This window comes from Poeciliopsis prolifica, unplaced genomic scaffold, assembly GCF_027474105.1.
Source record: "Poeciliopsis prolifica strain line A6 unplaced genomic scaffold, Auburn_PproV2 SCAFFOLD023, whole genome shotgun sequence".
Lineage (NCBI taxonomy): Eukaryota > Metazoa > Chordata > Actinopteri > Cyprinodontiformes > Poeciliidae > Poeciliopsis > Poeciliopsis prolifica.
Genome location: NW_026562398.1, coordinates 5,212,393 through 5,235,732, shown reverse-complemented (window position 1 = coordinate 5,235,732; position 23,340 = coordinate 5,212,393). Strand labels below are relative to the sequence as shown.

The 23,340-nt window shown below is 39.7% G+C and overlaps 1 protein-coding gene across 6 annotated transcripts in view; it reads left to right on the top strand.

The window, feature by feature from the left end:
• The window catches only part of LOC129370307 (ankyrin repeat and SAM domain-containing protein 1A-like), a 64,877-nt gene that overhangs the window by 29,598 nt on the left and 11,939 nt on the right, over window positions 1-23,340 (top strand). For 3 of the 6 annotated variants that reach the window (XM_055046209.1, XM_055046206.1, XM_055046204.1), the window contains 12 exons: window positions 429-504; window positions 1,696-1,797; window positions 1,879-1,965; window positions 2,054-2,223; window positions 2,445-2,507; window positions 3,257-3,389; window positions 4,054-4,097; window positions 5,182-5,278; window positions 8,731-9,224; window positions 16,255-16,308; window positions 18,123-18,192; window positions 21,212-21,327. In XM_055046209.1, the coding sequence (XP_054902184.1) occupies window positions 429-504; window positions 1,696-1,797; window positions 1,879-1,965; window positions 2,054-2,223; window positions 2,445-2,507; window positions 3,257-3,389; window positions 4,054-4,097; window positions 5,182-5,278; window positions 8,731-9,224; window positions 16,255-16,308; window positions 18,123-18,192; window positions 21,212-21,327 (1,506 nt within the window). The remainder of the gene's footprint in view (window positions 1-428; window positions 505-1,695; window positions 1,798-1,878; window positions 1,966-2,053; window positions 2,224-2,444; window positions 2,508-3,256; window positions 3,390-4,053; window positions 4,098-5,181; window positions 5,279-8,730; window positions 9,225-16,254; window positions 16,309-18,122; window positions 18,193-21,211; window positions 21,328-23,340) is intronic. The other 3 variants (XM_055046205.1, XM_055046208.1, XM_055046207.1) reach the window with 3 other exon arrangements.

Sequence of the window (23,340 nt, the reverse complement as noted above, 5' to 3'; positions counted from 1 at the left end):
TGGTGGTGAAGCCTCAGGCTGCGTCTCAGGATCACACTGTGACTCCCATCTGCCTGGTTTGATTTTCCCCTCCTTTCCCTTTAAAGTCAATGATTTTGGATCTGTTCAGAATCCTCCAGGCTCTAGCACCCTGCAGGTTTCAATTATCACAGGCCTGTGAGCTGGAAAATGATCCACTTTTACTTCTCAACCACATAATTGTCTTTAAACTTGAAACTGGTTGGTTGACAGGAAAATTTGGTTGTTGCCAAAACATGGTTTGTATTACTCTACTCTTGTTGCTGTAATTAAACTGGTTGACTCAATCGGGGAATGAAGGAAGTAAACAAACTCCTTATTTTTCATATTGCATTTGAATGTCAGATTTAGATGGTTGAATTTCTTGTTTTTTTCCTTCCTCTTATGAGCTTTTTTTTCCCGCCATAAAGACAGAGAAAGGCAGTGCTCTCCACGAAGCCGCCTTGTTTGGGAAGAGAGATGTGGTACAGAAACTACTCAGTGCAGGTTGGTGTTCATAATCAGTACAGTTCGTAAAAAATGCATTATTACCTTTTCTTTACTATTAAATGAAGAGGTAATTGAAATTCCCTTTTCATTTATTGTCTTGTTCTAACAAACTTCAGTTTATTTTGTGGGGATTTTATATGAAACGACAACTCGAATCGCAGAATTGGGAAGTGAAAGAAAAATGGTGATAATTTTTCAGACCATTTACAAACAAAAAACTGAGCTTTGTTGCGCATTTGTATCCGGTACACGTCATTCAAAACAAAGTCAAGCTGCCTTCAAATTAATTAGCAATAAACAGTGTTCATATGTGTTTTATTTAAGTTCAGTATGAAACCAGATGTTCTGCAAAGGACTGAAATGTTTTTTTCTAGAGAACAAAGAAAATCCTCAAGACCAAAGAACACAGCAGATGGATCAGTCATAAAGTTTTGAAGAGATGTAAAGCTGGGTGTAGTAATAAAACAATAGCCATACTTTAATCTAAACTGTAAAGTTTTTTTAAACCTTCAGAAAATTGTCCATCCACATAAACTGACAGACAAGTAGAGCATCAATCAAAGAAGCTAAAGGGCTTACAGTGACTTTAGTAGGAATATACAATCTTTGTGGAGGATTCTGTTGACAAACCAACTCTCATTTATGCACTTCACTAATCTTGCCTTTACTGAAGAGTAGCAAGAAGAAAGCCATTTGTAGAAGAAACTTGTGCCTTGCCTTGCTTTGCCTTGCCTTGCGTAAAACTGAAGCCTTGCAGTTTTCCGCAAGGCATGTATGGGAAACACCGTTTGGAAGAATGATTTAGTATTTGACTTGCTGGCCTACATTCAAAACTAACAGTTCACATTATCCTGGTGGGGCCAGAACCATGCTGTGTCCTTTAGTATGGACTGAAAATCTGGTCAGAAGTGATGGAAGATGAATGGAACTAAGCACAAGGCAGTCCATGAAGAAAACCAAAACCACAACCCTAAATAATTAGCTGATGGTTTCAGTCAAGATATAAATATGTTAAGTTAAAGTTCCAACCTAAAGCCCAACTAAAATCTGAAAATTGATTTCCACTTGCAATTACGGACTACTTGGACCTTCTCAGTCCAACATAATCCAAACCAAATGAAAGTTTGCGGCACTCTTAAGATAACAAAATGTGAAGTAGCTAAAGGAATGAATTTATTGTTTTTACAGGTATCGATGTAAATATTTCTGACCAAAAGGGACTGACAGCGCTGGACACTGTCAAAGACATGCCATCCCAGAAAAGCAAAGAAATAGCTGCACTCATCCTGGGTAAAGTCCAAATGTGCAACAGAGAAATGCAGGGAAAGTACCGTTTGATTTCTGTGTGATATAATCTTCTGTTTGCTACAGAGCACAAGACTGGAAAGCCCCCGGACATTGAACTTCCTCCTCCACCCATTCCTCCACCTCAGGAGAGCCCCAGCCCGAGGAAGAAAGGTGAGATTTTACCAAAATGTTTTCAGAAAACATGGGTTTTTTGTTGCAGCAGCATAGCAGTTTGAAATCATTCCAATCTGTTCTCCAGGTAACCTGAACAAAGTGACGGAGCTCATATCAGGGCTGGCCCTGGGGCCCGAGGAGGAGAGCCCCTATGAAGCTCTGTTTGAAGCCACATCATGCCACTCTTTAGACAGCCTCACTAGTGGCAAGTCCTCCGACAGGGACTCAGGACGGCCAGACAGTGAAGTTGGCAAGGTTGGCATTATTGCAGCTAATCACACAAAACAGCACACACGTTTATAAAACCTAAACCTCCACTAGAGGGAGATGATTCTTCACTTTGTGTCGAACTGAGCTTATGAACATCCTGTGAATGGTTCTGTTAACATCACAATTTAATTTGTATAGTCCTTAGCAATTATCTTGAATAAAAATGATAGTTTCCAAATATTACAAGACAATGTATTTTTTTACAGAAAGATCGTGTTGCCCACTCATCACATGTTGCCCCAGGCCATGAAGAAGAGATGAGCTCAGAGGTATGGTGAATTGTAGATTAACGCCTTAACTTTTTTATATATGTGATCTAATGTTTGCATATGTACATAATAATCAGAAAAATGTTTTAACAAGATATAGTGAACACAATCCGAATTAAAGACAATGATTAAGAGGAAATCTTTGATTCTTTTACATATTTGAAAGTGTTATCAAATGTACACATTTGAAATCCCGTCTCCTAGCTATAGTCTTGTCTGCATAAAATGAGTAAATATTCTCAGCAAAAGCCAATGACTGTCACAACTCCCTAAAACCTTCACTTCATGAGCATCATGTTTTTCTACCATAATTTAAACTTCTGCAATGCACTATTTTGAAAATAGCATTTGTAGAAAATGTGAAATTTATTCTGGTTTTATTCTTTAATGAAAATTTATATGCTTTTCCATATATTTGGGTCAGACTTTTGGTTGAGTTTTTTGTCAAATGAAACCCCAAAGGATTTGTTTTTCGCTGCTTTCTCAAAATTGATCCCATCTCTTTAAAGCTGTTTTTGAATGTTTGGTGCCATCATTTTATTTTTTTCCAAGTAATAATTTATTTCCAATTTAAACCAGGTTTTCTTTTTTTTAGCCTTAAGTAGCTAATTAATATTGTCCCTTAAGATAAATAATCAGTATCATCAGGATGCAGAACAAACCTTTATTGGTAGTTTTTCCCAATATCTGCATCATTTAGATACAACACATCACACCTTCTCAAGAGTTCTGTTTTCTTTTTTCTGTAGGTTCTTTATTTAGGTAGCAGCACAGATCAGAGGAGAGAGCCAGCAGAGGTACAGGAGGATCACACATACGAGTTGCTGCTAACCGCAGAAACCAAAGTCCCACCGCCCAATCTGGAGTCCCAGTCCAATAAAGGTAATTGTGAGCTTTTAGTCTAATCCAGAGGGAGGAAGATTGGAAGATTAAATGTACTTTCCCCATTAGTTTGTTGGTGTTTAAAGTGGTATGTTTGTGCTCAGTTTTTTGGGGGAACATTTGAGAAGTTAGTTTGCTCTGTTTAATTTAAGATCTCTTGCAATCTTGAGCCAGGATTCATCTTTATTCAGATCAGCGGCCACAATATATGTAACCTTTTGAATTTGCACAAAGTGTGGAACAGACTTAAATAAAGAGAGCTGTGGGATCTGTAACTGTTGATGTAAATGTTTTAAAACAGTTCCCTTGAGAACCTTCTGGTGAACCATCTGCACCTAACCATTTGTACAATGTCCCTGAGTGTACTCGTGTTTCTGCTATCATGGTGTTTAAAAAGAAAAGGAACACCATTTTTGAGCTGACCAGTTGAGTAAGTAGTATTTCTATGTGCTTTAGGACGATTTCATCATCAATGCACTTTGGTTAGCTGCCAGGTCGATCAATGTAAACGCAGACTGACATGCAGATAATGTCACTATGCATAAAACATATTTTACTTTTGTTATGCTCTGCACAAAGTTTCTGCTGACAGTCAGAACTAGTTACAGGTGCTCTGTATTTTGGAATAAATCCTACTTCCTTACTCTGTTTTCTGTCTTCTCAGATGAGAATGCCTCTATACAGTCTTCCAACAGTATCCTACCTCAGGTAATGATTTTGCCTACCATCATTTTCCATACTTAAAGTTTTCCCTCTGCATATAACATGTGTTTAATAAAATGGGGACTGTCTTGCTTTATGTCATGCCTGGGAAAAGTCTTGAAAAACAAATATGTTGAGACTTGGATGTTAACAGTTTCTAGATTACAACTATGTAGCGGCAGGCTGTACTGGAAAAATACAAAAGTTTCCTTTCTACAGCAGCTACCCTGGTGCAATGTTTTCTAATTTGTTAGATAGGCATTTCAAATGATAAAATAAATGTTGTTGTTTTTCCAAGATTACACTTCTATGGCAAATTATTTTTGTAACATTTTCTTCTTGTAAAGGATTTATAACATCTTGGTTTTAGTTTTTTAGGAACTTTACCACCACACTGCTTTATATTGTACAACTTTTGTGCTACACAGAACAACTTTTTCTAAATTGTACAGCACGGAAACCTGAATGCATTCTACCTATGGTACCTAATTAGCTAAAGCTCATTGCAGTCCAACAATGATGCATTGTTTCAGTGAGAGTTAAAGCCATAAGAAGTTTTGAAAATATCTCTTGGTGCAAAAACTTTATACCTTTTTGCCACTCTACAATGGTACAGAACAGGAGTAAGCTTTAATCTGTCTTAAAATGAAAAATGAAACATTTATTAGGAGAGCTGAGACCAGACCTTTCACTGAAAGAGCCATACGATTTAAATGTAGCCTTTTCATGTCAAGATAATTGCTAACCTCTTGTTAAAAGACCAAGTTATGTCCTTAGATGGAGAAGAATTGAAATCAGTATGTGAGACTACATTGATAGTATTAATCATTCAGGTAACATGTTCTGCTTGTTGTTGCTACCCAGCTACACCCCCACCTGCTCCTCATAATATAGATGTGTCTTCAGCTGTCTGGTTTCATTGCTTCTTAAATCGGTTCTGTAAGCTCATCATTATATTACGATGATGTATTTAAATTTAGGACAGGGTGAGGATTAGTCTATTACAGCAAATATGATTGATTGCCCTCTGCACAGGAATTCTTTGAAAGTTAGCAGCCGTGACTAAACTTTTGATTGTATCTTCTTTTAGCGCAAATCCTCTGTGCCCCCCAATGACCTCAGACCCCCAAATAAGACGGCAGACAGCCTACACCCTCTTGCCCGGATTGCACCACAAGCAACAGGAGGTGAGTCCTCTGATTGTAGTTACCAAATAAGGTGCAACAGCCTCGGCTGTTTACTGCTGCGAGGGTAAGAAAAGATCATCCCGACCCACTGGACCCGAAAGCCACCAGCCAGGCACGTTGATGAAACCGGAGAGACACATTTGAGTTCGATGCATCCGAGATGGGCTGGCTTGCATTAGGCTCACCGACGGAATGCACAATTGGCGTTCTCGGGCAGCAGAGCAGATTTTCCCCAATGGGAGCGAGCTGACTGATGTGCTCTGACAAATGGGCAAGGCTCCTTTCACTGCCAATATGAAACTGAATTTTTGATCATATTGTGACGTTCCGATCTTAGATCCACGTCTCGCCTCAAAACTGGATGTGCCACTTTATCTGGGCAAGTGTGGAGCAGAGATGAGGATGAGGACGTGTTTTTAACTGAAAGAATGTATAATAGAAATAATATTTGTAAATGTAAGGTTGATGATTGAATTCTTGGTTTTTTCTGAACATAAAATTTTCATTAAATTGAATGTAGATGGTGTCTGTTATCAGTTAGTAAAATAAGTTAATTCTTCCATAATTTCCAAGATTAATAATTCAGATCAGCAGCTGGAATCCCTACTTTCATCTTTAAATAGTTTTTGTGCTTCAGACTCAACATTGAATGTTCATTCTACGTTTAGACCTAATCTTTTAAAACTCAATGTAATTTGAGGGAGATACATTTGTTAGTTTAATCTTCTATATAATTGTTTTTAGTTAAAACACATTTGCAAAAACTCCTAACTTCTCAGATGTCTTATGATGTTCTGTTATGATTGTTGAACCTTTTTTTATACTAGAAGAGGAAGCAAAGGGAATCTGGCTTATAACAAGGTACAGAAGTAACTTTCCTCCTTTTTTGTGGCTTTTATTAAAGCCACAAAAAGCTTTAATAAAACTTTTTAATAATAAAACTTTTGCTTTATTAAATAAAGCTTTTTTGTGGCTTTATTAAAGTCACAAAAGCACAAATTAACTCACTATTACAATGGTCCTGTATGTGATTTTTCTTCCTTTGTTGCCTTTTGTAGAAGTGTTTGCTTCTTGTTTACATATTTTATAAGATGGGCCTTAGTTCCTCTGCTAACCTGGATGTGTAGCTTCTGGTAAGGTTACTCTGTATGACTTCAGGGAACAAACCTCAGCTGTTGGTATGGCGGGTAGAGGACATCTGCAGGGTCAGCAATGTGACCGAGTTTATCTTCTGTCAAAAACACATTGCTGTTCTCAGCAGGAATGTTGTGGTTCCTAATAGATTTCCAGTGATACATGTTTTGCTTTTGGTGCTCCCAGAGGATGTGCTGCACAGATAGTGATTCATAAACCTGGACTTGTACTGTTGTACACAGACACAAACAGTTTGGTCTATATGGATTTTTTTTGTTGATTTGCAGCTTTTGGCCAGTTGTTGCCATACCATTTCAACCTACGGTTCCTGGTAGAAGTATTTATACCAGTTGGACATTTTACAGCTTGTCACCGTACAACCACTGTGAAATTTTATGTGCTAGAATAACACAAAAAATAAAATCAAGTGTGATTATTTGTGGCAAATAGCCTAAAATCTGTTACATTTGATGGAGAGGTGCTGAGAATTTGATTTTTAAAATCATAAAAAAAAAAAAAAAATCATGAAATGGATTTAGACCTGGACTTTGAGTGGGCCATTCTAACACATTATCCTATGATGTAAAGTGTGCTTTTACAGCTCTAGTTGCATGTTTAGAAGGCGAATCTTTTCCCCAGTCATAACTTCACGATTGATCTGGATTTAACACCACCAGATTTAACTGGATGATAAAAGGCATTCTTGAAGAAGGCACTCCTGAAAGTCTTATTTCATTAGACTTTCAGGAAAGGGGTAATTGATTTTATTTCTTGCAGGAATTGTGAACAGAGGTCTTTGGTAGCTATAATAACCTCCACATGTCTGAAGTGTCACAGTGACTAACTCAAATGAATGAATGTCTTTGAGTTTAAACTAAAAACAGAGCAGGTTTTCCACTTTGGAACGATTCAGATGGAGGAATGACGGCCAGCGCTGCCTCCATACATGACATCATTAGTCAGATATTAGCGGGGTCAATGTTACCAAGTAAAACACACGTCCCACCTCTCTGGTGACCTCACCCTTGTGCTAAACACTTCTTTATCATCTGATTGTGTGTGTGTGTTTAACTCCCTGCCAGGGCTAACACCACTTGGGCCCGCTGGGTTCACACTGATGTGCTCATTGGGCGTTCACACTCCTCCAGCTGCCAAGCAGAGCGTGGGTGTTTGGTTGTGATCTCAACATGTGTACGGAACACTCGCTCACCCCTTGCAAGGAGCACACGCAAAAACTCCCCCACACACTCTTTTTCTGTGTGTCAGGGTGTTGTTAAGTTCACTCCCTCACTGCAAATGGTCCCTAAAACAGTACAGATGAACATCGGTTAGCTCAGTTGGATTCCGTTTATTTTTATCAAGCTTGCACGTTTTTTGTTGGACCGAAGCACGCCGACTGCACCGGGTTGTTTCTTTCCTGCGGTTCTGCTGCCCCAGATTCGTTGTCACCAAACACCCCAACCCTGTCACCCCAGCAGAACCCGCACGCCCACACACACACACTCCCACAGCATGTGTCACAGCACTAATTATCAGGAGTCTGGCTGCTAGAGGATAGGGTGATTCAAATTTCCATTCCTGAGCCACCCTGAGGGTCTAGAATTAGAAGCCAGAGGACGACCGGTGAAGGCATCAGACGGCGGCAAATCGCTACGTTAGAGAAGAGGACGACTGTAGAACCGGGTCCAGAACAGTGGGTTTTATTCTCTTGGGGTTTGTTTGTTTCTCAAGAAGGCACAGTTGAGTTGTGGTAGATTTGATTGTGGGAAAAGAAGCTTAGGAAGCAGTAATTCCTTCAGGAGAGGGAGGGGGGGAAATCTAATTGTCTTCGCTTTCAATCTCTTTGAGAGTTTGCCTTTCTGCAAAGGACTGCCACTGTAAGTTTTTCTCTTCATTTTATTGCGGAATTAAATGTGTGTAGGTTTGCACAAGGAGATGATTAAGTGGTTTGGAGGGATTCCTAGCTGGGGAAGCTGACCTAACATCCTGGTTGACGTGAAGCAGCTCACTGCAATGACTTGCTTCAACTCTCTGTTACAAAACGCAGGCAGCCTGTGATTGCCGTCAGACGGCTGCAAGCTGGCTCTGGAATTTGCTCGTTTCTCCTGCCAACAAACGCCCTTTCCCTGCTCCGTCTCTTCTCTCTCCCTCTTCTTCCCTCCGTCACTCGTGGTAGGAAACAATTGCAGATCTGTTTCAGGGTTTGTGTGGGTGGTTTCTTATTAGCCTTCCTCTCTGGATCTGTTCTTCAGAGTGAAGTCCACTTTCTAGCTCTTTCAAGCGGCCTTTCTTCCTTTTTTTTTCTCCCCTCTGTTCAGATAACTCCCAGCCAAGCCAGGATCAGGCAGCAGGTGTCCCAGAGCAGTTCACTGGCCTCTTGCACGGATCCTCTCCCGTCGTAGACAGCCGTGAGGACGCCTTCAGTCTTCCAGGTGTTCTGCCGCCCAGTCAAGGCCAGTCAGAAACGAGAAAACCTGCCAAAGGGAAAGAGGAGCCACCGGCTGCTTTGCGTTCCCCTTGCCGACCCAGCATGGCCGCCATCCTGACGGACTGCGATCCAAAAGCGATTTATGCCACTGTGAACAAGGAGCCCAGGGATGTCGCGGCGGGAGCAGGATCTGGCATCAGGATGCGCCCTCCGGGCGACCTGAAGCTGGCCCGCAGCCTCTCCAAATCCGACTCTGACTTACTCGTGTCGCCTCCTGGTGAGGAGGAAGGGGGGCTGGGGAACCGGAGCGAGTCTGTTTCTAACTGTAGCACCGGCAAAAAGAGGCTGGAGAAGTCTCCTTCCTTCACCTCAGAATGGGACGAGGTAAGCATCTGCGCTCAGAAAAGACTTTTTAATGCATATTATGGCTACGCGTTGTTTATTGACATATGAAGAATCTTCTTAATTTGGAATTTGATTTAAACGGATAATTATACTAGTGTCTGTATTTCCTTGTCTGTCTTTGCTTTGTAAAGTTATACAGAGTTTTGCTGCTTTATTCTGCTGTACAGATGAATTCAAACATCAGCTGTAAACAGCAGCTTGAGTAGCAACCTGTCATGCTGCGAGGGGAGCTCAAACATCTTGAGCTCAAACCTTCTGCAAACACAGCACCTAATGCAAATGCTGTGTGCGCATGTAAATGATAAAACATTTAATATTTCCCAAGTTCTGAAGCGAAACATTTTCTCAAGCTACAATTTTATTGTACTTTCTCAGGACTCTCTCATATGGATTTTCCATACTAAATATATCCCCCTTCTATCCATTCTGTACTTTAATGCTTTTTGTCTGGATGTGGTTAAAGAGCTAAAGAGAGCTTCTGTGAAAGAAGATTAGAGAAGGCAAGGCAAGACGATGAGGATGAAATGAACAAGAAGCTGAAAGACATAAGACAGAGATTTGGAACATAAGACTAAGAATATCAAAGACTCACATCAGGGCTTCAGTTCTTTCCGTGTAAAGAAAAGAGTCTAGTCCTTGTAGAGACATGGAAACCATAAAGTAAAAAGTTCACAAGAAAAACATTGGCCATACACACTAAACATTCTTTGAGAAAAAAATTGTTCTTCAAGAGTTTCATTTATGGTTCATCAAAGATTTAGAGATAATAGCTAGACTTTTATAGTTGGTTAAATAATTAATTGGGATTTAAAAATGTCAAGTTTCTGGGTGCCATTTTAAATTTTTCTCTGGCTTCTTTTAGTTATTGTGCTAGAACAATTTCACATAATCTGCATAATCTGCGAGTTGTTTCCCAGTAATCACTCCTGATTTCTCTACATGGCTCGGCTTTGGAGAACATGACTAGCAGAAATAGTCATGCATCTTGACCTTATATATGTTTTGTCACATTGCAGTGGTGATTTATGTGACATCTTCACAAGTCTTTTCTGCAGGATTGCCCTATGTTTAGTCACCTCCATTTTCCTATCACATTTCTAACTATAAGTGGAATGTGGTGTTTTAGTGTGTGCAAATTTTCAGGAAATTATGGAACAGTTTTGTGAAATTTTCAGACTTTGGGATGAAGTTTTGTAACCCAACAGCGTTAAACATTATCCCTGACCTGTTGTGTTTCCTGGTCTTTGTGATGCTGTTTGTTCAGAGATTATCTAACAAAGCTGCATAGTGTATCAAATCACAATAGTCATTGGCAACACCAATGCGCACAGTGTCGCACATAAAAAGGCTGTTTACATGGAACATTTGGTTACTTTTAATTGTTTTGGAGCAATCCTTTTTTACACTATTTTACATAATCAGTTACATCCTGGCAATATATTCAACAATGAAATAGCAATGTTTTCTAAAGTGACTTCTGATGACATTTGGTTTTGAGGATTTTGCATAGCTATGCTATTTTTTTATTTTAACAAAAATAAGTTCATTTTGTACACACTACTGTATGTGGAGCTAGCTCAACAACAGTAACACACACACACTGAAGGAATACTTTGTGTTACAATGTTTTTGCTGCTGTGGACAAGTTTGTATCCAGGTTGCTGTGGATTACAGTGCGAACTGTAATCAGTAGAGCTTTCTAAAGGTGGAATGTTGAGACAGTCCAGCTGTTGGCGTCACTGTTGCTGCAACATCATTTTTGTTTGCACTGACATAAACTGTTAATGCCCCCCCACTGTTGACATTACATATAAATGTCTCATTTAATTCTCACTTGGATGTGAGTGTGAGTTTATTATTTGTCAGAAGCTACCGTACTGTAGCTGCAGTTCCCTGCGGGCTGATGGATTTCAGAGCTGCACGCCAGCCGCAGTGCAGCAGGCTGTCGCTGAAGAGGAGAAGGTGGTCTTTGAGGGGCATTTATGCACGACAGCAATTCGACCCTGTGTTTGCGCTGTCTGGAAATACTCATGTCAACACTTCCAACTTTAGTTACTCTGGGATGAACTCTGGTCAGTAGAAGGCTTTTTGCGGGAAACACTTCTCTGTTCTGGAGGTGAATTGTAAAATCTTGGCAGGGTGGCTCATTCCGACTTGTTGCACCGTCAAGGTAACCTTGTGCATTTCATTTTATATTGGTATGGATTTCAAAGGACACTTTCTCTTGATCTGAGTACTGGCAATTTTAAAGATTTAAAATAGAAAAGACAAAAGTGACCTTTGTGATTTTGTTCTTGTGTGACAGGCCTCTGTGGAATCATAAAACACAGCTGTGTCTCTGGTCAACTCACAAGCTTTTTTGTTTAAATAAATTTAAGTTTAATTAGTTCTTAGCTGGAAATTTTGTAAAATAACTTATAAAATGGACACTTTTCCAAAAATAAAGCTAATTATTGCATTTCAGGTAACAAACTCAAGATTTTGGGCTTTTCTGCATCATTTTTTTGTCTTATTATTATTTCATCCACCTTTAATGGCTTGCTTTCTGATAAAACACAACGATATCATTTCACAAACACTTCTCCTACATTGCTAGAGGGGATGTATTCTTTCGGAGAGCATGACATAATTAAGGCATCTGTGTCATTACTCGGTTATTGGATGCCGCTGCTCCTCCCAGATACCCTCTGCAGCTAATAACATTCCTAAAGCCATCTTGTTGCTTTTATGGTGACGGTTGTGCAAACATGAAGCCAGCCCGCCAAGCACAGGAACTAGTGGACTTGTAAAAATTGCATACAAGTCTTTGAACATTTCTGCCCTAATTCTTTATTCATCTGACATGTTTTTTGCACTCCACTAAATTGGCAGCACAACTTAATTGTTTTGGCATTGCAGTAACAGTGAAGTAGAATGTAACCTTAAAATGTAAGTTTGTTCCTGCAGGGGGAAAAAAAATAATATTCCCCCATTGATGTCATGCATGTCAAGGCTCCTTGTTCCGCTTCTTGTTCCGCTTCTCTGTGGCAACCTACAGATTGTGTCTTCGTGAAACAGCCTGTCAGCGACACCAACAGCTTTACAACTGCACACATATGGCAGCAAGAGTGACTTTGAAATGTACAAGCGCTAAGCTGCAACGTACAAAATTTAAGCCTGCTGCCTGTGAAAGGAGGCTTTGAAGAAGCAAGCCGCAGCGTTCAATTCTGTCCTTTCCAGCTGGAAAAAGATACCATGATGTTTTTTCTCTCTCACTCATTCTCTGTTTTTAATACAATTTTAAATGAGATGAGTGAATTATGGATTGGGTACAACTTTAGTAAGAAGAAAGTTTCTTCTCGCATGAACATTGATTCAGGTCCATTTTTTTTATTTTTATCAAAGAGTAAAAGCCCTCGTGCTCAAGATGGGATCTTTTTAATATTGATATTTAGTGCTGAGGAATTTGTGAGGGAAGTTTTAAAAGTTTGATTGGAGATAGCCGTGCCTGCACTCTCTTTAATGATACTGGCCAAGTCGTCGAAAACTTGAGAAGTCCCTTCTCTATTTGCTCCGTTTGCCTTTTTTTCAGCCCTTATCACCACATCTACCAGAGAGCGCCCGAACTGCTGTGACAGCCATCTCTGGTCACGACTGGCTGCTCCCCAATTCTCTATAGAGCTATTTGACAGTATTTGGTCTGGGGGTCTCACAGGACGCTGCCAAACCCACCCCCTGGTGCATTTACATAGCCCTTTCAAAAACATCTTTCTCTCCTTTTAATCTGCTTTGCTAAATATTCCAGCTCTTTTCTTTTCTGTATCTGTCCACCTCCCTCTTTTCATTTTTTTTATGACACACACACACACACACTTGCACACACACCCACACATCTGCGGATGCTCTGCCTCTGGTTTCAAGACAAGAAGATTAGACTTGCATGAGGTCCTGGCCTATGCATTTCTCCATTTAAGAAGCTCAGAGTGTGACTGTGCCGTGTGTGTTTTGCAAGGTGGGTGCGTAAAGCGCATGCTAATGCAGGTTGGAGAGATGACAATCCTAAGGGGGCACATTGTGTGGGCCGGCACTTAGAGAAAAGAAGGCGCAGAGCAGCAAACAGAGACGGACGGAGAGGGTCACTATCTGCTACCACACTGCACTTTTAACTTCACTTTTGATTTGCTCGCCTCAGACCCACTAGCCACTATGAAACCAGCTTTTGTGAGTATTGATTCCCTAACAAACAAAAGCTCTGTCAACATGTTTGCATTACATCTGCGGATTAAAGTTTGATTCTTCATTAGTTAAGCCATGTAATGGGGCAAATAAATGGTTTACTTTTGAAATGTTTTGATAAAAGTTTGCTGATGGTGTTTAATCTGACTAGGGTTTTTCAGGCCAGTACCTACTTATGATTTTCTGACCTTGTGTTCAGACTGTGATATATATAAACAAGAAAAAAAATTGTTCATCAGCTTGTTTGTCCACAAATTTCTTGAGAGATCAATGACAGATTTTCCATTTGGGAATAATTTGCCAATTTCAATCTGACTGGCTGATTCTTTTGTAATCGATTCACTTGAAGGTGTAAATCTATTTTCTGCTGCTCTCCAACTTGCTGTTAGTGTCCGACACAGTGCCGAGAATGAGACAAATGGAGACCATTTACCTTTATTCAAAGAAGAGAAAAAGTTGTTGGATGAAAAATAAATACGTTTTCCTGGTCGTTGCACTGCTTTTTCTAAAAATGCAACCATGACATTGGGCTGTTTCAGGAGAAGACTGGTGCAACTGCTGACTGTGCTTTGTCCTGCTGTGGCATTGGGGTGTTGGCACCTTCCACAGAAAGTGGGGTGTTGGTGTTCCCTGTGATGCTTCTGTAGTCTGCAGCCAACTCTTGCTTTGTTGCCAGTTTGTCAATTTTAGTCCCCCTTGTCTGGGTGAACTGTCGTTGCCTCTCTCTGTGCCAGGTGTCCTTTATTGTCTCCCATAATCACCTCATCTAACTTTATTCTGCTGTGTTTTTTTTAAAGAAGGTTGCGGATGAAAAGATATTTTGAAGTCTCAGTTCAGTGAACTTATTGTGCTCAGTCATCCCCAAGCAGCAGGCTCACTGTGAGCAGAATGATAAATAGGTTGACTCACACCAGGACCGTCTCTCATCATTGCTGGCTCTTCAGCTGTTGACCTCCACCTTGCCGGTGACTTCTGACCTTTCTCTTTGTGTTTCTCTGTTCATTGGGAGTTTCTCCAACAATGAGCCCCTCCATTTCTTCTCGGTGTATTGATTTGGGCCTCGTGTAAAAAAAAAAAAAAAGAACATTATCCTCTGTTATTTCTCATGCCTCTCAGCTCTTTTTAGTCCTGAACCATTTTTTTTTCTCTTGCTGGAGATATAACTTACCTTGAAGATATTACTGCCTCATATCCCCTGATAAGGATATATTTGTCCAGTTCCAACACTATATCACACCTGTCTTTCACGCTAGCTGCCTCTGATATGTTGGTACTCCTTTCCCCATTACAAAATGCAAGTAAAAGTGATTCAGCGAGACAGAAACACTTGTGTGTGTGTCTGTGTGTTTTGTTTTTGCATTTACATGCAGATTTGCGTCATTGTTTGTGTTTTAAGACTCATCCTGAGACTATTGACCATGCAGCAGAATTACAACATCTATTTCAGTGATGTGATTTTCTCACGGGTGAAATTAAAACACGTTATTATTATTCAGAGTGTTATGCAGTGTCCTTTTTTGATTGTTGCTGCAAATTCCAACAGGAATTTTGGCCTCCCTCATCTGCAAACCTCAGCCACTTTACAAGACCAAAGCCCTGGCTTCTCGCTAGTAAAGCAGGAGCTACAACTGCTCTCTGCAGCGGCGAGGTCCTACAGACCAGGAGCGCTAATTAATGCCATTTTTTATCTTTAGCTTTTCAAATCACTTGAGGTCTTGTTATTTAAAACCGTCAGTCTCAAAATCTAGCTGGAGACAGGTATTTTTACTTTTTAAAGAGCCAGTATCATCGTTTTGCAGCTTTTCTCTTTCAGTTGCACGATTTATTATTTTGTAGAAGGCTTTCAGATGTTTGGTACCAACTGAGAGGACATAAAAATACACATTTTTCTTTCCTGACAAACTTTGTTTTTTTATAAATTTCCTGCTCAAGCTAGCTGAGGTATAAACTATAGTTCTCTTGCCTCAGGTTTAGATTGTTGCTTCCCTGTTGTCTGTAGTTTTAGGAGGAAATTGTGTCCTCAAGTTTGGCTTTTAGCTGTTTAAATTACATTTATGAAGATTAGATTTTTAATTTTTTTTATGTTTTACACTACGACAGTTCCATTAGTAACCTCCTTCTAATGAGAGTACTTCAGAGGTCCAAAAGGCTCTAAGACTTGAGAAACCACAGGAAGGATGAGTACAGTCTTACATTTTTTAGCTAGTATTTTATTTTTTGGTTCTTAGTTCTTTGCCAGTCTCTTTTCAAGCATGTTCTGGTTGGGTGTTTTACTTTTATTGTTTGTTCTTGTTTCAACATTGCAGCCCATAATATTCTCTTAGCACAATGGTTCACAAACCTCTTAGTTTACAACCCACAAAACACAAAATAGCAGAAGATGATTATTGTTATGTCCCCCACAATTGGTTAAGTATTTAAGTATTTAAGCAGCTGTGTAATAAGACAAACAACCAATATAACAAAGTATTTAGTTTTATGTTATTATTTTAGTTTGGGTAATATTTATGGTATAAACATGCTTTGACATTATAATTTTTGGTTATTTTAATTTCTGAAGAATATTTCAGGGATTTCCTTGTTCACAACTTTACAGATAACTTTCTTATCAGATTTGTGCTCTTGGTTGTATGGTTTTATCCCATTCAGTATCATTGATAAACCTTTAAGTATGTTATTGTAACTTTACATAATGTTCATGAGTTTAAATCAATAAGGCTGTGGTGAATATTTTTCCAAGGCATGTGCATAAAAGTCAAACTAAAAAACAAAAAACTGAATTCTCTGTTGGCAGACTCAGATGTCTTCTTCTTCCCCAAAACAAGGAGGATCTGACTCCAGTGAGAGCGTAAGATGCCTGTTTTCATGTGAATACCTGCTGGTCTTTTGGGGGTTTGGCTCTGTGCGCTTTCTTTATCAAGGTATAGGGGATCCTTTCAGGCTTCATGACTTCTTTTAAAATGGTCAAAAAGTCTTAGTTGCTGTCCATTTATTTCTGTCTTCAAGCCCAGATGCTTTGGCCTAGCCTGACAGCAGCATGCTTGTATAGATATGCAAATTTTAAAGTTATACTTCTTCCTCTGACGCAGTGAGATATTTTATTTGTGCACAGTTCGATCATTAAACTTCCACACAATGAGTGATGACTTACAACTGTACACTTGTGGCAACTTGTTGCATATTTAATTACAGTAACTGGAGGCTGACTGGGAGCTTTTTAAGCAGATCTCAGTTCTTGGGCTCTAAAAGCTTCACAGATTCTGGTTGAAACATTCTCAGCCAGACACGGATGAAAAAAGCTGCCATGCGACTTTACTCTGCAGGATCCGGATTGACAGTATCTGACAGCGGTGACAGCAGCCCTGTCTGTATCTTCCCTTTTATTTGACTTAATCCCGATGTCCATACATAATCAGCTCTGGGCTGGTTAAAATGGATCCCATGTTTCTGTGTTGTGACGGGGGTAATAATTAAGCTGCTTGGTCGCCCGTTACTCTAAATTGTATGCATGTGTTTAAAAATCTATGCTAATGTTTGGAGATGGAACATTAGGGATGTTGATATGCATTATGTGCTGATGCTTGTAATTATTACAAGCATCACCATAATAATAATAGTTATAAGTCAAAGGAAGTGTTAAAGCAGAAACCTACCTACCACCAATTTCACAGAAGATTTAAACAAATGGATGAACCAACGGATGAAGACGAGGGTCCTTAAGCTGCCCTTCACAGTGTTTATTTGCATGATCTCAGATGTGTATGTGGGGTTTTCCATGTGCTCACTGTTTCCTCCCAGAACAGACTTTGCATGTTGGGCCATTTTGGAGCGAGTGTTTGTGGGTTTCTGTCTCTTAGTATTAAATGTGTGATGGAGTGGCGACCTCCCAAGGGTGGATCCCTCTGCTGGTTCAAATACAGCTGCAATAGGCTCCGCATCCTTCATGATTTTCTGCAGGATGAGGCTTTTGTACTGCATGGCCAGATGGATGGAACCACAACTGTCACACCGTCCTCATTGGGAAAACAATTGTATTATATTTTGTAGCAGAAATTTTGATTTTTTTTTCTTTTCTTTGTTCAATTTTGGGTCACTCCATGCAAACTTACACACCTAACCTACTTTGGTTTCTTCTTTCTGTGTAAAAATAACCTTAAAAACTTGAAGCTATCTGAAAAGCTCCCCAAAGAAATGCTCAAGCTCTTCTTGGTTTAGACATCAGTGTCTGAAGTGAATTTTTTTTTTTTTTTGCAAAAGCATATTTTGGATAATAAAGGAGAAAGTGCACATAACACTTCTCTCCAGAACATTTCTTGTTACAATTGTTGCCTATATGCAGCCAAAACCTTCCCAAAATATGGAGATAAAATTACGACAAATGCTGTCATTAAAAACAAATAGTTGGTAAGGCTCCAAACAAATCTTAAATCTTCCATGCAGGGACATTGTCGACTAACTATAAACTTTTGAAGGATCCTTAAACTAATTGGAAATAAAGCCCAATGAAGGTTTTGAACTAAAATGGTTGGTGTCTTTTGGGGTGGAGTGACCCTGCTGTTTACAACAAGAAGATATTTTCTCATCTATTAAAGCTGAAAGTGGATGTTGAGCTGATTGACTCTTAAATATTCCTAACTCTTGCCTATGTGCTTCTGTCTCTAGATTGAGAAGATCATGACTCTTATTGGAGCGGGCATTGACTTCTCCAGAGATCAGCATTATGATACTCCAGGTAGAGTATGACCACAGTTGTGTTCATGTGCTCAGCCATTTCTCCTGTAATGTTAAGAATGGTGCTTCTTTTATTGAATTAAAACAAAAGTCCCTGCCAGGTGCTGATAATCAAATTATCAGCCATATCAACAAGGGGTAATCCCTTTTTATAGAAGCTGATATTTTGGTAGTTTGCTGGCTTTGTTAACTTTGCAGCAAATTTGCAACAAACTGTCTAAAAGAGAAAATAATCAATTTTCAATAGTCCAGTCCAGACCTCAACCTTATTAAGATCCAGTGGTGTGAACTTCAATCTTCTGTGCCCTGCATGTTTCAGATGTTTCTGCTGCACCACTGGTGAATCACACGACTTTGGTTATCAATAGGTTATGTAAGAGTGTGATACTCAGCCATGATTCTGGTGTGTTGGATCATCTTACTATCTACAAATAAGAGTATTATTGAGTAGTTCATTTATTTTAGGAATACTATCACTAAGTAAAACACATTGTATACCTTCATTACACACAGATGGATGTTTAAAACCCTTTAGTTCTGGTAATCATCATGATTTTCTGTTTACAGTTAGTGTAAGTATGACATATAAAATTTAGAACATTACATTAGACCAAGAGCCAATGATCTTCATGGGAATGCATATTTTAATTTCGTCTACAAAATATGTCTGCAAAACATGCGGGAAACCAGCTCTTGATAATTATAGCTAAGAGAACCTTTCAGAGATCAAAATGTGCAACTTTCAAAGAACCAAAACAGTGTTGTAAAAAAGAGGAAGCCAGAACATTTTCAGAATAAACTGCTGAAGTAAGGGAACAAACAAACACTTAGTTATTGGTGCTAAAGATGGTTGTAAATCCAAGCTTCTAATTGAACTTTTCCCATGACTGTCCTCCATAACTTGCTTGATGTTGTTTTTAACTATATTTATCATCTTAAGGCCATTTCTAAAGTTAAAGTTACTTTGATCCCTAATTGGAAGATCAGGGACCTAATTACATTTGGTGATGGGTTTTAAGTGCCCTGTCTTTGCTCTTCTGTTACTGTTCTGGCTTTTCTGAAGCCTGTCATCAGGAGAGATGAATGGCCCATGGGAACTGTAGCAGTAACCCGAGCAATCGACTTCTTCCCTTTAGCATTCCCCTCTCACATCGCTCAACATTCACCTTGACTCTGCATTAGCTACTTTTCAATATATTTCATCAATGCAGCACCTCCTCTGTGCCTCTGTGCAGACTTCTTATTCTAACCTTCTGCTTGTTTTCCGCACTAGAGAAGGCTCTTAAAATATTAACCACTACGTATGTCAGTGGAGTGAATGCATTTTACTCTGTAGTTCTGAGGGAAAGCTGACACTTCAGTGGTAATGTGGTTAGTGCTCCATCACAGACTGAGTCTGTGTGATGATCTGATGTAGAGTCTGGATCCAGGGTTGTGTGCATATGAGCCTCAGTTGTTGCTGCTGTCAGAAAAACCACCAGGGAGACTCGCTGGAGAAAAGTCTCCCTGGCTAATTCACACATGGGAAACCACGTCACTCCCCGCAACCCCCCATTACTCCTCTGTTTGACAACGGTGCTCGGACTCGATTGGCTCCGTGCCGACAGTCTCTCGTATTTTCAGCTTTTTACTTATTAGCTCATGAGTGAAAGATATAGCAGAAGAGGAAGACCTAAGCAGTGCAAGAAAGGAAAAGACTGTGATAAAGATGCCCCAGGAAGATAAAACCAAATGCAGTTAGAGGGGTTTTGAAATGGTAGCGTTAAATGAGAAAAATAATCTACCTGCAGTATTTCAAAGAGAGAGAGAGGAGGGTGAGAGTGCATGGAAGAAGAGAGAGAGAGAGAGAGAGAGAGAGAGAGAGAGAGGGAGGAGAGGGGAAATCATGAGCAGGACAACGGACAGACTACACTTCGGCATGAAGGATTGAATAGTGTGCTCTACAGTGTGCTCTGCAGTACAGAGGAGTTTAAAGGACGACTGTTTCCCTCTTGGACTTTCTTCTTTAGCCTTATTGTCTGTAAAAGAGTTATTCTATTGCGAACAACCTGTTTTCTGTTCTTCAACAAACTTCTGGAGGAATCATATGAGGAACAAATGTTTTGATGTGGGATTCCCCTCTGGTGGAGCGTTGGATCTGTTGCAGATCTGAGGAGTGGAAAATAGATTTTTAACTGTGCATTATATGCAGAAATGTTGTTATAGCCTATGTTACTTATTTGTTATGTTGTCCGTTTTTTGTCCTGTGAAAGGTGAGACTTATGTCTTTTATGCATTTTAAGTGTTGGGAAACTAGATCTCCTGTGATTGGGATATTTATTGTGATGAAGTAGAGCACATTATTATATTGGCAGCATAAGAGACAGTCCTCTACCTTTGCACTGGGTGGCTGCTCCCAGTTCAGGCTGCTGACAGCTGTCATTGTGGCGCTGCTTTGTGATCAATCTCAGCTCATTGCAGGAATGTCTCAGGCTTTTCTTGTTACTTCTTCTTCTATTTTCTTTTATTTTTATGCATCCACCCATGGAAATTGATGGAGTGTCTCTTTGGTAGGCTGAAGATGCTAACAAAGGATGGATCTTTAATTAAACTACCTAATAAGCAACTTTCCACTTTCCTGAAACAAAACACCTTCCCTGGATTTGCATTCACTCAACTTATGAACACAAAGCAAGTCTCGAGCTTCAGGATTTAGCTTTAGAAATATTTTAAGCTCCTCCCAACAAAACCACAGCTGAGAACCTTGTGTCTGTCTGCTAGGACCCCGTGCTATTTTTATTTTCCCCTTCACCCCTCATAGGGGGCATTTTAATCCATCTTGGCTAACTGTGGTTCGGCCCCCGCTGCCCGGCGGGGGATGACACCCTCTCCTCGTAGGACGCTGTCTCCGCCGGCCTCTTGCTGCTTGTGCGCTCGACTCTGCTGGCCAAGAATTATGTGGCAATGCCACGTCTCTTCCTCAGAGTGCCGCTGCTACCGGCTGAAAGGTTTCTCTCTGCTGAAGCGCTTTCCACTGTCAGCAGGTGCTGCAGGCCGGCTGCTGGACCAGCCCGTGGGGGACTGGCTGGAGCACGTGGGGCTGCCGCAGTACGAGAGCAAACTGCTGCTGAATGGCTTTGATGACCTCCACTACATGGTGAGTCTTTATTTTCTAAGTGACACTGGTACATTTTTTTTTTTTTTACATTTCTACTACCTTTTAGTTTTCCAGTAAAACTCTTGCACCTTGTTCCATTAGATGGAATATGGTCCAACGTCCAATTAACTTGAACAGAAATGTGATTACCTCAATTTTTTGTGTGTTGTTGGAGCAACAGTGGGTTACCGTATTTGTTTTTAATGATAGGTTTTGTCCATAATTCAGTTTTGCAATAACATAATCTATTATGAAATTTATCTTATGGCTGCAGTTTGACTTAAATGTCAGAGTATCCCCTTTTTTGTACTATAGGCTGATTATCCACAAGTTTCCTAAATGTAAAATACCTTGAACCAATGGTAGATACTCCTAACTAAAAGGTTAGTTGTGCTAACCCTAAAACACTAATGATAAACATTAGTTGCAATAACGCTAGAGTGCTAAATTGGTGTATGCTGGAAATAGACATTAAAGTGTTAACTTTATCCATGTAGATGCTAACCATGTGTCAATGATATAACATGTGTTACAACATAGTGCACTCAACAAGGCTGAAATTTGTTTCGGCACACCCATCTGAACTATTGTGCTTCAGTGATTTAGTGGAGCAACATTTCACTCATGGTTTCAGGTTTGTAGTTGAATATTGTAACCTTTATTCCACTGAAAGTTTACAAAACAGCCACATGCTAAATGTTTTCAAATTTAGCAACAATGCTAAAGCACTAGATGAAAAACTAGCTCTGCAGATTTTTCAGTGTGTACAGTACTGTGTTGAAGTTGACACATTTCCACCAAGTTGTATTAATTTTACCAGGATATTGTGCAACAGAGAAACAGAATAGTGCATCATTGTGAAGCTGAAATAAAAATATATATGTTTTTTCTTTAGGTAAGGAGTTTAAAAGGTGCAGCTTACGTTTGTTTTTCACCCATAAGAAAATTTAACTTATTTAGTAAATTGTCAACCTGTGTAGCTTAGTATAAATACAGCTATTCTCAAAAGGCCTCAGAGGTTTGTTAGACTTGAGACCAATAAGCTCAGAAAACAGTTCACGGTTCAAGTGATCAAGTTTAAGACAGCGTTATCTTAACACCTCAAGGGACAATTTTCATCATCTGAGAACAGAGAACAGTGCACCTGCAAAATGAGCTTTAGAGACTAATAAGACAGCTTGAAGAATCTGTTAACAGAACAACTATTTGTCAAGTCTGGCATTTATGCAAGGTGGGCAAGAAGAAAGCCATTGTTGAAAGAAATATGGATTTACCACAAGTCGTTTAGGGACATGGCAAACTTTTGGTAGAAGGTTGCGAGCCAATTTCATCGTAAGCAGTTAGAAACTCTGTTCCTGTCAGACTTTTTTTGCCTTTGTTTGGCTTTGACTCGAATATATCCAGCACATTCAGTCAGTCTGTCTGGAGCTCATGAGGCTGATGTCATGTGCGCTCACTCAGAGTTGGCTGTAAAAAAGAAACAAAAAAAACATTTGTTGTCAGCCACAGTTTGGAGAAACACCTGAGTGATCAATGGGTTGCTGTTGCTCTGCCGACACACTTCTCCAGCCTGTGGCCTGCGATGCCATTGTGAGTTAGGTCAGGTGCTGTTGGGAGTAACAAGGACTGACGGAGGAGAGGACGAGGGACCCAGCTGGTGACGAAGAGTTGGAAACAAAACAAACATGGCAAACTCTGAGATAGATGCAGTAAAAACACATTCGCTTTAGCATCAGCAGGGATCTGTTCTCATCCTGCTCAGCAAGAAATCATCATAAACAGACAGCTTAATCGAGTTTGGCAAACATGCTTCATAATTCTTTAATTCAATAAGCACCGGAGAGCTGGAAACACTATACATCTAACTAATAAATATTTGCTAATTGAGAATTTTCTGCTGTTATTTATACATAGAGGTGTGCAGTGATCACTGATATATGCCTCAGCCATTTTTGTGGTTTACGTAACACAAGATTGCAGCTTTAAGTATTTTATTTATTTATTTTTTTTAAA